Source organism: Gastrolobium bilobum, unplaced genomic scaffold (assembly GCF_033153095.1).
Source record: "Gastrolobium bilobum isolate Gb01-03AN ecotype WA unplaced genomic scaffold, APGP_CSIRO_Gbil_v1 utg1269, whole genome shotgun sequence".
Lineage (NCBI taxonomy): Eukaryota > Viridiplantae > Streptophyta > Magnoliopsida > Fabales > Fabaceae > Gastrolobium > Gastrolobium bilobum.
In genome coordinates this window covers 256737-271407 of record NW_026898540.1, presented here as the reverse complement: position 1 = coordinate 271407, position 14671 = coordinate 256737, and the positions used below count along the sequence as shown (strand labels likewise).

Here is a 14671-nt window from a genome sequence, read left to right as displayed (position 1 = left end):
AAGCAATATTATTTTGAGCTTAGAAAAGAATATTTTAATAATTTTAATTTAGTTTCAAATTATATTAACTTTTTTAAGTATAATTTTTTTCTCCGAACGTAATTGGAGATAACTTTTTCACAGACCCTTAAATTATTTAAATTTTAATTGTCAAGACTTATAGGCTTATAGCATTCTCTCTCTTTGTGAGTAGCATTTTCATTGGTTAAAAACGACGTCGTACAATCACAATTTGCTTCTCAGGCAATCCTCGCTCGCGTTGGTGGAAAGGAAAGAGAAAGGAGCTACGGAATTTTCCCGCGCATTTTCTAGCGATCCAAACAATGGCTCCAAAATCCGATAGCGCCGAAGGTATCATCGTCATCCCTCTCTCTCTCGCTTTGTTTTGATGGATTCAGCTGAACTAACTACTTCCCAGAAACTCCGTTGATTTCTGCCAACACTTCATTCTCACCTTTTTATTTCGTGAACTGAACATCTCCTCTCTTTAATTCGCAGCGATCGTGTTGAACTTCGTCAATGAGGTAACCACTTTCATAATCACATGCTTCGGTAACGCTTACTTGTCGTTTGCGTTTGTGCCTCACAAGCCTTTTCCCCTTTTATTTATTTATTTATTTATTTTCTGCGACCCTTTTTTGAACTAGTTTGGATATTTGACCTTCGTGTTCACCTTGAAGCAATCTTCGCTTAGAATAGGACTAGCGTTTATGAATCTCTGCTCACTTTGTTTTTAATTTTGATTATTATGCTAACTTCAGGTTCTGTTCTATTTTTTTTAAAAGAACGGAAAAATAGTATTAATTTTCTGAGCTAAATGGTAGTTTCTGTTTATTTGGAACTTTGGGTCTATCGTAAATTCGTTGAATTATTTATTTAGATTTTCCCCCTTTGTCTCAGCAAAATAGGCCATTGAATGCGCAAAATGTGGCGGATGCATTGCAAAAGTTCAACCTGAAGAAGGCAGCGATACAGAAAGCATTGGACAATCTTGCTGATGGAAAGCGTATTTCATTCAAAGAGTATGGTAAGCAGAAGATATACCTTGCGCGGCAAGATCAATTCGAAATTCCGAACAATGAAGAGCTTAATCAGATGAAGGAACAGAATGCCAACCTGCAGAAAGGGCTCGATGACCAGAAAAAAAATGTTAGTGAGGTTGAAGCAGGTACACGGAACTGAAGTCATATGATGATGTAGAACGATAAATCCTTTTTTATTTTATTTTATACAATAGTGGCACTAAAGTTCCAACCTATAACCTTGTACAAACTATTCAGACCCTTCACCACTATTCCACTCCTAATAGCTTGTAGAACAACAAATCTAATTCTAATTCTAATTGTTAGAGAGATGTAATATAAAATCATTGATGGGCAGCTTGAGCTTTTAGGTGAAATAGTTGTTTACATGTTATCAGAGCCTCCATGATCCAATACTAGTTTTAATATTCATGTAATTAGCCTCTTGTAAATGTAAAGTAAAGCTGCCTACTAAAATCATTTTGTGGACCTGCGCATAGCCGGAGTTTTATAGCACTAGTTGCCCTTTTTACTAGTTTTCGTAAATTTTAAGCATTTGAGGTTTTCAGACAAAACCCTTGATCTTGCAATTTATGAATATAACTTGTTGGTGCAGAAATTAAATCGTTGCAATCAAATTTGACACTGGAACAGATCTGTGAAAGAGAAGTGAATCTAAGAATGGAGGTAACTGACATTGATGTTTGTGTGCTTTTTTCTTTATTGAAAGGGGATAAGTGGTTATGCTGTTTCAACTAAGATAGTTTGCATCTTTATGTAATTATGTTCTGCTTCAGGTTCAAGAAATGGAGAACAGACTGACCAAGTTACGTGGAGGTGTTACTCTGGTGAGGCCAGAAGAACGCAAGGCAGTTGAGGATATGTTTTCGGAGAAAATAAGTCAGTGGAGAAAGCGTAAAAGAATGTTCAAGGATTTATGGGATACCCTCACTGAGAACTCGCCTAAAGATCCCAAAGAATTTAAGGTGTCTTTGTCCTGTCACAACCATAGTTTTTTTCTTTTTGAAGTTTCTGATATCATACTGATAACTCTTTTGCACTTTGCAGGAGGAGCTTGGAATAGAATATGATGAAGATGTTGGGGTGAGTTTGCAATCATACAGTGACCTGCTCCAGCATGGTAAGAAGCGGCCTCGGGGACAGTGATATATTTATCTGAAATCAGAAGTTTTTCCTTCCTAATCAGCATATTAGGAGTATAGATAAGTTTGGTTTTCTGAATGATTGCAAATTACATGGCCCTTGTAAAGTGTTGACAATTCAGACTCAGTTATGGGCTTCTTCACCCTAAAATTACAAGCCTAACTCACTGTAGCATTGTCTCATTGCAATATTATTGTTTATATCTCTGGGCGTTGACATTGTCACATTGCATAGCATGCTATCCTAGTTTTCATGTTTCAAGGATATAAAGCAGTATCCTACTTAATTTTTGAAAGTCAAATCCACTGATCAATGACTATTGACATTGAACCCGTTCCAGGAAACAAAACTAATCTAAGCAGCAACTAGTAAGCTCTAATATTTCATTTTCCATGGTGGGAACCCCACATGTCCCACTTAAGAATCTTATTAATGCTTTGCCAGGTATGCCAATATTCTGGTTTAAATTGACAATGCTAAGCTAGGAAATAACATGGAATGGTTAACAATTGGTTAATCTAATTTTAACGTAACATATCCCATCTGAAGATCAATTAGCAACTTCACTTAGAAATCTCTTACGATTTTCAGGTTTCTTTTGCAGTCATATATTTCTGTGTATGGTCAGAAATCAACCCGTACCTATTTCTTATGTCCATGTCCAGTATGTGCCTATTTTGAAGGGGAGCTTTTACAGGCTTGACTCATGTAATCAATCTTTTGCAAACCTAAGATGAGGCTGCCTATTATACCCTCTCCTGATCTTGCACATTGCGGAGTTTTAAAGCATAGATTGCCCTTTTAATAGCTATAAATCAATGTTGGAATGAATGATTCTATTTATTTTTAAATCCAACTAAATTAATCTGTTCAATACAGGAAATATATAGTGAAATTTGGATGGTAAATCTATAATACAAAAATTAATGAACCAAGCAATTACACACTTCGCTAAGCGACTAGCAACACTAAAATCTGATTACGCAACGTTGCATGCTAGATGCACTTATACTCAGTAATTTTTCACTCATCTAGTCCTCACTGAAATTGGCCTCTTGTCCAGACCTAACTGAGATGCAATCTGCATATTGGATCCAGACACTGTATTTAATACTAGCTGCCTAGACCCGGATCCAACCTCTATACTAGCACCATACCTTGAAGATATCTTCTTAGAAGATTGATTTTTATTCTGTTTATTATCAATCTCATCATCACTTTCATCAAAAACTAGTTCCTTCTCAAAAGGATCAGCCTCAATTTCAGCATCCACTGAGGCAGTACCCCCCTTTAAAATCTCATCTGCTGAATTGCGACTTAATTTGTCTTTTGGCTTCTTTAACTCGTCTATATCCTCCTTAAATTCTTTTCCTTGAGTGTCACCGAGAATATCCTTGTCTTCCAGTTGAGATTTCACAGAATCATGTCCATCCAGCACTTTTCTTGGTTGGAGGCTTGGACTATTATGATCATCAGGATCATGTGGTTGAAATCGTGAGAGTTCCACAGCTGCCCTTGCAGCAGCTGCTGCATATGCTGCTGATTCAAAAGCTGCTTGTGCTGCATCAGCTACGTCCTTGTACTTTTGCCCGGCCTTAAAGGAATCAGTTAATTCCTCATCTTTTCCTCTATTTGGTAAAATCCAGATTTTCTCTTTCTTTATCTCAGTTTCATGCTGGTTTTCATTTTCCGCATTGGATTGTTCCTGTATAGTTCACATCAGATGCCATAAGTACTTGATTTGCAAATGCCATAAACAATAAAGGATCAGGATCATTTTACACTGGTGTAAGACTAATAAGTCTTACACCACATCTCAACCATTGATTTCCGTACATCCAACAGTTATAATCTAGGAAGTCATATCAATTAATTAATATTAATTAATCGTTAATTACACTACAAATACCAACCGATGATATCCGTCTATCAACGATTGAGATGTGGTGTAAGACTTGTTAGTCTTACCCTGGTATAAAAAGAACCTGCCCCAACAATAAATTGCAATTTTTGCTGCCTTTGGTTTTATACCTCAACCGATACAGAAGAAGCTTCTTCAAGCTGCAGAACAATACCATTCTCAGAAGCAATTTCTTTGAGTGCCTTCATTCTGCTTTCCAAGCTAGGCATCCTTGTTGACAGCTTTTGTATCATCTATGAACAGCCAGATAAAAAGAATGTATTAGAGTATGATAAGCACCGCAGACAAATTACTCAAAATTAGCATAAAAAAGTTATCTGCTTTTGGCACAAATTCTAGCTTATATATTAAGGAGAAGAATCCGTTTATAATTTTTTTTTACAAATTACACTAAATATGACCGGTCATATACTCTTGATTGAAGTATGACCGGTCATACTTAGTGTAGTTTGTAAACAAAAAGTTTGTAAATATAACCTTCCCCATATATTAATCCTAGTTTCTCACAAGTCTCTTCAACAGGCAAAACAAAAATAAAGAGTGGGAAGGCAGCAACATTGGACTTAACAAAGATTAATGATTCTCATATCAGATATCCACCTGAGGATGGACTCCACAGTTGTTCCTTAAGTCAACGGCACGAGCAGCAAACTCCTTGCCAAATCGAGAGGTCAAAACTGCACGAATCTCTTGAATCTCTGGAAAATCTCCACACCTAGAAGCTGCAAAGAGTAATCCTGATGCTGCCTCCTTTAGTTCCTCTGGACATTCTCTATAACAACAACAACAAAAACCAAATCAATTCACAAAAACGAAAACAATATATTTCACTAAATGAATCAGAAACAAAAGTATAAGCAAACCAACCTTTCTTGTTCAATGAGGTGAACTCTTTCAATCAAGAGGCTGCAATATCCTTCAATCTTATCATACACATCCAACATATTTCTTTCCTTGATCACATGCTCAACCTATTAAAAACCACCCAGTTTATCAAAACCAAGAAAAGTTAGACTTAAAGATGAAAATTTGGGCTCTGAGAGAAAACACAACATAGCTATCTATCTATCTATATATCTTACACGAAGCAAAGCTCGTTCATGGTGACCAAGTTGAAGGAGTTCAAGGACATCAGAACGGGCTTGTCTAAGGCGAGCGTTGCGCTGGTTCTTGAGAACAGTGAGGCGTGAGAATGCAAGGTTAACGATTGGCTTGAACTTTGCAGCCTTGAAGGTTCTACCAAGCAGAGCATCTAGTTTCTTACCCATATGCACGTACCTTAGCTATGAATGTACCCTGCTATTAGAAAATATATGATCAGAAAAACACACCTAAGTAATGGCAATGACAATATCAATAGCAATGGCAGATACGAACATATGGAACAAACAAACAGGTTCAAGCTTGTAAGCTGTTTTCTATGAGAGAGAGAGAAACAAACAGAGTGGAGCTTTTATATGGTAATTTGAGAATGAGTTTCATTTTGCAATTGGCTAATATGTCCTTTGCAAAAGATTTTTCAGTTTTAATATTTACTTTTTTTGGGGTGTTTTTTTTATTGTAAATAGGTTTCTTAGGAGCGAAGAGTTTAGTGGGCACATAAATCTTTAGTCCTCTTCTAATTAATAATCACATGCTCACTTAAATTATAATACATGGAAATACTTGAAATCAGAAATGAATAAGTTGCTAAAAGAATAAGAAGTTTGCTAAAAGAAAAATAGGTATGAATGCAATTAGGTGAGTTATATATATATATATATATATATATATATATATATATATATATATATATATACATAATATATATATATATATATATTTTTGGTAAAAAGACATAATATTTTAACACTGGTGTTAAACTAAAAAATTTGACATCAAATCTTAACAGTTAATTTCAGTCAATATGACAGCTATAATTTATTGAGAACTAATAATTAATTAATAAGTGTGATTCAATAAATTATAACCATTACATTCATAAAATTAACGGTTAAGATTTTGTGTCAAACTTTTATTCAGTTTGACACTAAATTTTAACTGTTGATTTCTACCAATCTAACGATTATAATTTATTAGAAATTAATATTAATTAATTAATATGTGTGACTCAATATATTATAATGCTAGATTCTCAAAATCAATGATTAAGATTTGATATTAAAGAATTCTATCCATATATATATATATTAATATTAATATTATAGAGAAGGATTAAAAATGAAATGTATCCCTATAGCATAGCTAGTGGACCGTGGGATGAAGAGGGAACCAAGTCTTCGACGCGGTTGGTATGTGAACATTTATGAAGAGAAGCTTCTCAGTTGCTACCTTCTTAGAAAGATATGTTGATATAAATGAATTAAAGGAATGAAAGGGAAATGGAAAGCGAATCCACAAATTGACAACTAATCATAAGTTTTTTTGTTATGACTATTTCATTAGCAGCATATGACGGAAATCCCAAGTTCAGTTTGACGTCCTTTTCTTCTGTTAAGTCTTTATTCATTATTAGTATATAGTAAATGTTTAGATTTTATAAAATATAAATAATAAACGTATTAATACCACTTGTAACGCCTGGCCACTTGCAAGGATCAATGACTGTCCCTACACATTAACACGAGACTTTTCAGTGTGCTTTGTCTTCACTCGCACACTTCCCGGGAAAACTTCTCAGGAGGTCACCCATCCCATAATTGCTCACCCATCCCATAATTGCTCCAAGTCAAGCACGCTTAACTGTGGAGTTCTTCCGATCCGGGCTACCGAAAAGTAGATGCATCTTGTTAGTATAGGTAGTACTAATTAATTCTTATAAGTCATTCCTAACTGTACCGTCCTATACCAGCACAGTCTCTGGAATCCCTCTCTTTCGGGTGTTGATACGATTCATTCATGAATTCCCAAGCTGCAAGATTTGGTATGAGCCGCTCATTGTCCCTGCCCTTTCGCAGCTCTTGGGATGTTACATGCCCACCAACTTCCTCCTGGTTCGTCCTCGAACCACACTGTACTGGAAGAGAAGGTCTGCTCTGATACCACTTGTAACGCCGACCGCTTCAAGAATCATTGACTATCCCGACATACTAACACGAGACTTTTTAGTGTGTTTTTTCCTCACTCGCACACTTTCTGGGAAGTAAAAAAAATTAAGGTGTTTCAATCATTTTTGTTAATTAATTATCCGCTCAGGCAATTATTTAGGAATTAAAAAAATAGACTAAAATTTGTACTTTATTAAATAGAAATACTTCTGAAATATAAAATGTTTTTGTTCATGTACGAAAGAAAATGGTTTTGTTTATTACAAATATTTTTCACTACAAAAGTTTTTGGGAAAAAAAAATATCATCTCTATTAATGCTAATTGGTACAATCAATAGGTTCAATTGTATATTTATGCCGACACGTATTTATATACTATATATCAATGTTTGTTCATACAATGAGTGACTTTCAAGAACTTATTCATCTCTGTATATTAACTTAAACTCTATTCACTCTTAGCTTTTCTTCGTGTGTGTATGCATGTGTATAAGTGTTTGTGTGCGAGCGTGTGCGTGTGTTGCATAAATACATATGCGCATTTGTGTGAGTGCGTGTGCGTGTACTCTAAAATATAAATTTTTTAAAATATTCTTTATTTTTTCTTAAACTCTAAAATAATATCATTTTAAAATTGCAAGAAATAATTTTATTTTCTATGACAGGAGAAATACTGAACTCTAAAATAAAAAAGTTCAACTTTAAAAAGAACTTCTTAGTCATAACAATTTTTAAGGGATTCATACCAAATAAATGCTTAACAAATACCCTAAGCAAAGGCTAAAAAAATAAAAAAGGGTTTTATGGTTTGCTTTTGTTGGAGGTGTCAATATCATGCCTTAGCAAAGGTCAGAGTGGGGTCAAAGTTATGGATCATAGGAGAGGCCAACATTCTATCTTGGCAAGGCGTAATGTAGCGTCAGAATCAAATCAAACTATGATACTTTGGCTGATTAGGGTAAATAGAAAGAGTTGCGTTGTAACTAATAGCTAATGCTTTTGACCTAATGGAAAAAGCTCGATCAAACACTTGGTATCAGAGCCGAGATCATGGACTCAATTTCCCAGGATGACACTTTACAAGAGCAAGTGTGGGGAAAATTATTGGAGGGCCCAACATCCTCCCTTGGTAAAGAACAAGCAAATGTACCTACATCCTACTCAAAAAAGAAATTTTTTGGGGACTTAAATGAAAATACAAATTAAAAGCTGGATTTAAATGAAATTTTTTTCCCACTTTTAGAAAAAAGAAGTACCCACTTAGATACTCCCGCTGCACCTAAGAAATTTTTCTTGGCAAGATCCAATGTGGAGTCGGAGTCAAGAATTGTTGGAAAGGTCAACATCCAGCCTTGACAAGGCGCAGTAAGTATAGCTTTTGATCTAATAGTAATTACTTGATCCAATAGTTTGCATTTTTTATGATGTAAAGTAATCCAATTATATATTTTAATCTGTTTATAAAATTCAGTTATGACATAGTCAAAAGTCCTCGTACAATCTTTACACTTGGTCGGGCATTCGAACATTATTTCAATAAACAAGTCCGACCTTAAAATGTTAATCAATTATCAATAATACAATAAGAAATAAAATATTTAAAATACATACTTCCATTTTATATTTATATGATAAAAATACGAAAATGTATCTATTTAAAAAGTAATTGAATTCTTTGAAAAGAATTAGAAACCCAAGCCTTATTTATAATAAATCTATTTTTTTTTGCATTACATGGGAATTGAACTAATAAATCTATTTTTAGATATGTATTACTTTACGAGGAGGGATATTCTCACTACCAAAATTTTCCACTACCAACGTACTACCTATCTAATCACCGTTAGATTAACATTTTCTCTCTCTTCAAACACTTTTTAACATTCTCTCTCTTTGATCGAATGGTGATGTGATGGGTAGTAAGTTAGTAGTGAGAATTTTTGGTAGTTAGAATATCCTCACTCTTACTTTATACATTTTGGATTTCTATTTTTGACTTTGGTTATTGTTGAGATATATAATCTCACATTAGTTGTATGAGCAACTAATGTGGAGTTTATAAGGCCTTGGACACTCTCACCTTTTTAGTTAGCACATGTAGGCTGGACCTGTTGCATCATCCACTCTTCAAGCCCAATGAGCTCTTGTGTGAGGGGACGTGTTTAGATATATAGTTCCACATTGGTTGCTTGATCCCATGTAAAGAACCAATTTAACCCAGAAGCTTAAGCTGTTGGGTGGGGCTACATTAATGATTTTATATATTTCAACACGCCCCCTCACATGAGAGCCCACTGGGCTTGAAGGGTGAACAATGCACAGGTCCACCTACTTATGCTAAGAAAGAAATTCCACTTAAAAGAAAGTGGGGGCGGTCGAACCCGAAATACGAAACTTTGATATCATGTAAAGAACCAATTCAACCCAAAAGCTTAAGCTGTTGGGTAAGGCTACATTAATGATTTTATATATTTCAACAAGTATATTTCACGTTTGTTTTGCTAAGGTTCTTAAAGTATCTTATAGATCATGTTAGGCGTTGTGAGTTCTATAGTTAGTTTGAAAATATCTTTTAATTGATAATACCTTATGCAATTAAAGTTCTTAGTTTTAAATGAAATATGTATATATTAAGTGAAAAAAAGGAAGTCATTTTCAAGCTAGGTACAATTTTCCTCCCCCCACCATAAACCTTATAAATACAAATTTAAAAGGGGTCCACCATATATAGATACCACTTTGGTCAAACTGGAGCACCCAACACGCCAGAAACCTAGAATTGGTCGACTAAGTACGAAGCGGTCTTCCTGAGGAGGCTTCATTGTCAATCTTTTCTAAACGACAAGAAACCTCAATAATTCTTAGTTACACATAATCCATCAACCTAATATCTTTTTCTTTTCCTTTTTTGGTTTACTTGTAAACATATTTTATCATTTTTATTATTATTTTAGCAAATGTTGACGTAATTTTGAGTTGAAGAAATTACGATTTGTTTTTATTGCAATCAATCTCTTGGGTATAATTAATGTATTATATATACTTTGAGGAGAAATATATGAACAAATTTTTAATAAGGATACGTGCGTATTACTCACGTTAATCTTATATTATATCAATTATTAATTTGAGTTATAAAGCGGATAACTATCTGATTTTTCAAAGAAACGCACCCTTGTACATAACTTTGCCACACAACCTCCCACCAGTAAGTAATTTTAGCTGATAAATAAAGAAACACTAGGCATCCAAAGACGAAGTATAGAAGTAAATTTTAAACTTACGAAATCAAAATAAGTCATCATTGTTTTGTTCACTTACTATGATAAAAAAAGAATACTAGAAAGACCGTATTCAATTTCTGAAACTTGACAGACTCAGCTTGACTAATTGTCCAGTGTGCTTTATTAAAAGGCTAACTAATGCAGCTATTGCAGTGTTATGCCAGGAATGATTGGCCACCTTGATGGAAAAAGGCCAGTGCATAACTGCATAGCTTACGAAATCGGAGCTTCAATTACACGACAACATATATTTCAAATAGGAAACAATGTTTTCACACTCCTTTGATTATGTTATGAGTTTTATGTAAACTATATTAAACTACTTGTTTTCTTTCTTTTTTTACTATTTAGTTGGGCTTAATTCACCGAATGATAAAGTTCTAGATCCCGCTTATATAAATATAGTTAATAATTTATGGCAAAGTAGAAAAGATGCATATTTAATCATTTATGGTTGCGGTTTGTCGGCAACTCAGATTCTTTTCCCTTTAATTCTCAATGGACAAGCGTTAGGTGACAATGATACGACGGATTTCACTTTTCACATTCTGTACACTCTAGTTATACTACGAAGAAATTTTTGCCAAGAGTAGCTTTTCACTTTTCACATATTTAATTACCTGCTTGTGCTTCGCTTTACCAAGAGTAGCTTTTAAGTAACTGCGGTAATTGGGTTCATTAATTTATTATCATCTAATTTATATAAGGGAGGGATTCATTTATCACCAATTAAATTTATCTCTTCTTACCATCAAATTTTAACAGTTAATTTTTGTTAATCTGACGGTTATAAATTATTGGATGATACTTATTAATTAATTATTAATTCTCAATAAATTATAACCATCAGATTGACAAAAATTAATGGTTAAAATTTGGTGGTAAGAAGTGATAAATTTAATTGATGGTAAATATATCTTGTCCCATTTATATATAATTAAGTTAATACAAATTATTTATTACACTATAAATTTAATAAATTTGGTGAATGAAATCAGTTTTAGAGGATGAGTAGTTAATGGGCTAACTAAAATACATAAATTTCCAATGACAAAATTGAACTCGGTTCTATTTGATTCTCGGAACATCGTGACACCTCTTCCTTGGAATGTGAAGGTTAGTGATGGGTGAAACTCGTCCACTATTAGTTGTCGAGAAATCTCATAAAAAAGGAACATAAGAGTGCATTCACTCCAGGAACATGAAATGAACTCTAGGGATAAAGACTGTCCTCAACCTCCAAACAATTTAAATCCATTCCCCCTCCATATGGAACAAAATACCGTGTTACTGCGGTAACAGACATCAAACTTCGGGCGAATTTTAAATGTCTGGCAATTCCTCATCCTCGCCACATGTTAAGGCAAGCCAAATGTAACTTCTGACAATGAGAATCATGCCTACAAATATATTTTAGGTGGTGCTCCGTTGTATTGAATACTCATACAATTTATTAAATATGACAAAAAATAACATTTACACTATCCCACCTTTATGATTATTTTCACCCATATCTCATGTTTTCCTTTATAGCAAAGTAGGTACCCCTCTTGTACCGAAAAAGAGCTCCACGTCTACAATCGAATTTAAGCTTAAATAACAGTTCCAAGTGCTCCTAAAAGCTTTGGTACTACTTAGAATTCAGAGACAATTCAGCAAAACTAAACATTTTTTCGGAAGTATTTTACTTTGCCAGTAACAGTAAAACAGTAATACTGAATACAATAACAACCACCAAATAAATTGAAAAACAAACTTCGCGGTGTTCAGGCAGAATTTGTCTTAAAGTATCAAATTATTATATTCAATAGAGTAAACACTTTTTTTAGTACATGTCAATATCTACGAAGTCCTTTTTAGTTCCTGGCAATAAAAAAAGGGTCAAATTGGTCCCTGAAATTACAAAAAAATGGCCATGTTAGTTCTTATGTCAACTCCCAAATATGTAGAGTGACCCTTTTCTTGTACTTTCAGGGACCAATTTGGTCCTTTTTTATTGGCAGGGACTGAAAAGAACTTCGTAGATATTGCCAGGGACTAAAAATGGTATTTACTCTATTCAATATTAGTAATCCGTTATGCAGAGTTCATGCAGCAACAAGATAGAAAAACATCTTGCAATTCAAGGTAAGTAAAGGACTATATCCACTATTCCAACATAGACTACTAATCTATGTTCACATTAATATGTACACGCAAACTACGGCTATGATTGTATTGATCATGCACAGCTTCACCAGTTTAGAAAATTAGTTCACTTTGGGACCTCATCTAATCTTCATACATTTTACACGCCTAATCCTAAATAACTGCAATCAACAGCAACATACATGGGTAATCTAAATTAAGAAACTTAATACGCTGCCAGTTTGTGAAAGATCAAGTGGTCAGCCCAACCAGTACAGAACGGAACCACTTTCAAGGGAAGAGAACGGCAAACAAGTACACAGACGATGATTTTAAGACATCAAGGGCATATAACCACAGCAGCTGCAACACAACCATCCTTCCAGGCTATGTTTGAATTCTATTTTTAAAAATAATTTTTCAATTCTCAGAATAAAAAAACAAAAAAACATAATTCATAAGACCTATTTTAAAAATTATTCTAAAAATTATATCTACATTATAGTTTTTAGAATCAAATTTAAAAAACATATTTGTTTTTATTTTATGCTTTGACTCTTAACTTTCAAAATAAAATAAAAAAACACAAAAAAACATTTATTTCATTAACTAATCTACAAAATAATTTTTAAGAACAGAAAAAGCAAAACTCAATCATAGTTTCAAGAACTGAGTAATTTGAGCTATTTAGAATCACTATTCGTATGAATTTACCAAACCATTATTTCCCCATTATCCATACCAAAACAATTTAAAGTATTTTTCATAATTCAATTAATATCACTGATACTGCCGACGTGTTCAGTTGTTAACCACTTACGAGAGTGCTTATCATACCTCTCTCTTCCCCAACAAAACTGGTACAAAGCACTTAACTCAGTAAAACCACTACAGTCCTACACTCAAGAAGCACAGACACTTGTAAAAATAGGAAGAGTCAGGTCCGACACGGTGTTGGACACGCGGTTGACTTTTTCCGACACGTTGACCATTCTTACACGCGAATTTGACCGTGTCCGACACGGTCAAATGGCATTTTCGTAATTTTTTTATTTTTTTTTTAAAAATTTATTTTTTTAAAAAAGTTAAAATATATTAATAAAGTTTCCACCTGATAATATCAATTTTATCTTTTTGTCTTTTTTTCCCTTAAGTAGATAAGAGATCATCTCAACATTATTGTTGTCGATTCCTATCACGCTCTTGTTGTATCTTCTTCTCTTTGATCTCTCTCTAATATGATTTGATCTCTCTATCTGATATTATATCTCTCTCATCCCAGTTTTTATTTTTTTTATTAAAGCTTCCATCTTTATAACGTGTTGATGGGTATTATTAATTTAGTTTCTTTTTTTGTTAAATTATTAAATATTAAATGAAATATACACTATATAAATTAAAAATATTATTTAATATTAAAACGTGTCCCAACGTGTCGAAATCCATAATTTTTTAGGATTGATGTGTCGGAGTGTCGTGTCGTGTCACGTGTCGCGTGTCGTATCGGTGCTACATAGCCTACACTAGCAAACCAAACAGGACACGGAAACACTCGAGTAGATCTATAAAGAAACATGAAAACTCTTCTGCAACCAGAATTACATATCATGAAAAACATCAGAAGGGCATATGCATGATTTCCCTGCAATATCAATTCAGCATCCATTAAGACACAGTGCTAGCATAAGGACCACCATAGTTGTTCAGTTCAAAGCAATGTTATAGCATACACATTGCCAAATCCCAGTCTGAACCCTCATGAAGATTCTCTCAGTTTTATTAGTGTTGAATGTTAATATGGGGACATCTTTGCCCCACTATGTTTTTAGGCCTTTAGCATTATTTTTCTATTTCATTGGGAGGGCTTTAGCACTATTTGTTATGCCAAAAAAGGGATGGGGGAAAATTCGCATATAAAATTTAGCTCAACATATCTTAATGTATCACGCCAACAACCAAAATATGAATTTCCCAACTTTATGTCCGGGCTCATAAATATGAATTTCCCACCTTAATCAAAATAATATCCTTATCTTCAAGTTACCAAGTAATCCCGTCAATAAATGAGACATTTGAAATCATATACTTCAAATTAAGAAGAGATA

At 33.8% G+C, this 14671-nt stretch overlaps 2 protein-coding genes across 2 annotated transcripts; one reads left to right on the top strand and one right to left on the bottom strand.

The window, feature by feature from the left end:
* Window positions 1-323: 323 nt before the first annotated feature.
* On the top strand, window positions 324-2289 carry LOC133317293 (homologous-pairing protein 2 homolog). The gene is made up of 6 exons (XM_061519156.1): window positions 324-351; window positions 499-524; window positions 901-1168; window positions 1639-1709; window positions 1820-2008; window positions 2091-2289. Exons 1-6 carry the CDS (start codon window positions 324-326, stop codon window positions 2187-2189), a joined length of 681 nt encoding a protein of 226 aa, XP_061375140.1. The 3' UTR covers window positions 2190-2289.
* An 833-nt stretch (window positions 2290-3122) lies between these two features.
* On the bottom strand, window positions 3123-5375 carry LOC133317289 (uncharacterized). Its single transcript, XM_061519153.1, has 5 exons — window positions 5190-5375; window positions 4975-5078; window positions 4708-4879; window positions 4218-4340; window positions 3123-3891 (listed from the first exon to the last, which is right to left on the bottom strand). The coding sequence occupies exons 1-5, from the start codon at window positions 5373-5375 to the stop codon at window positions 3214-3216; spliced, it is 1263 nt and encodes a 420-aa protein (XP_061375137.1). The 3' UTR covers window positions 3123-3213.
* Window positions 5376-14671: the final 9296 nt, after the last annotated feature.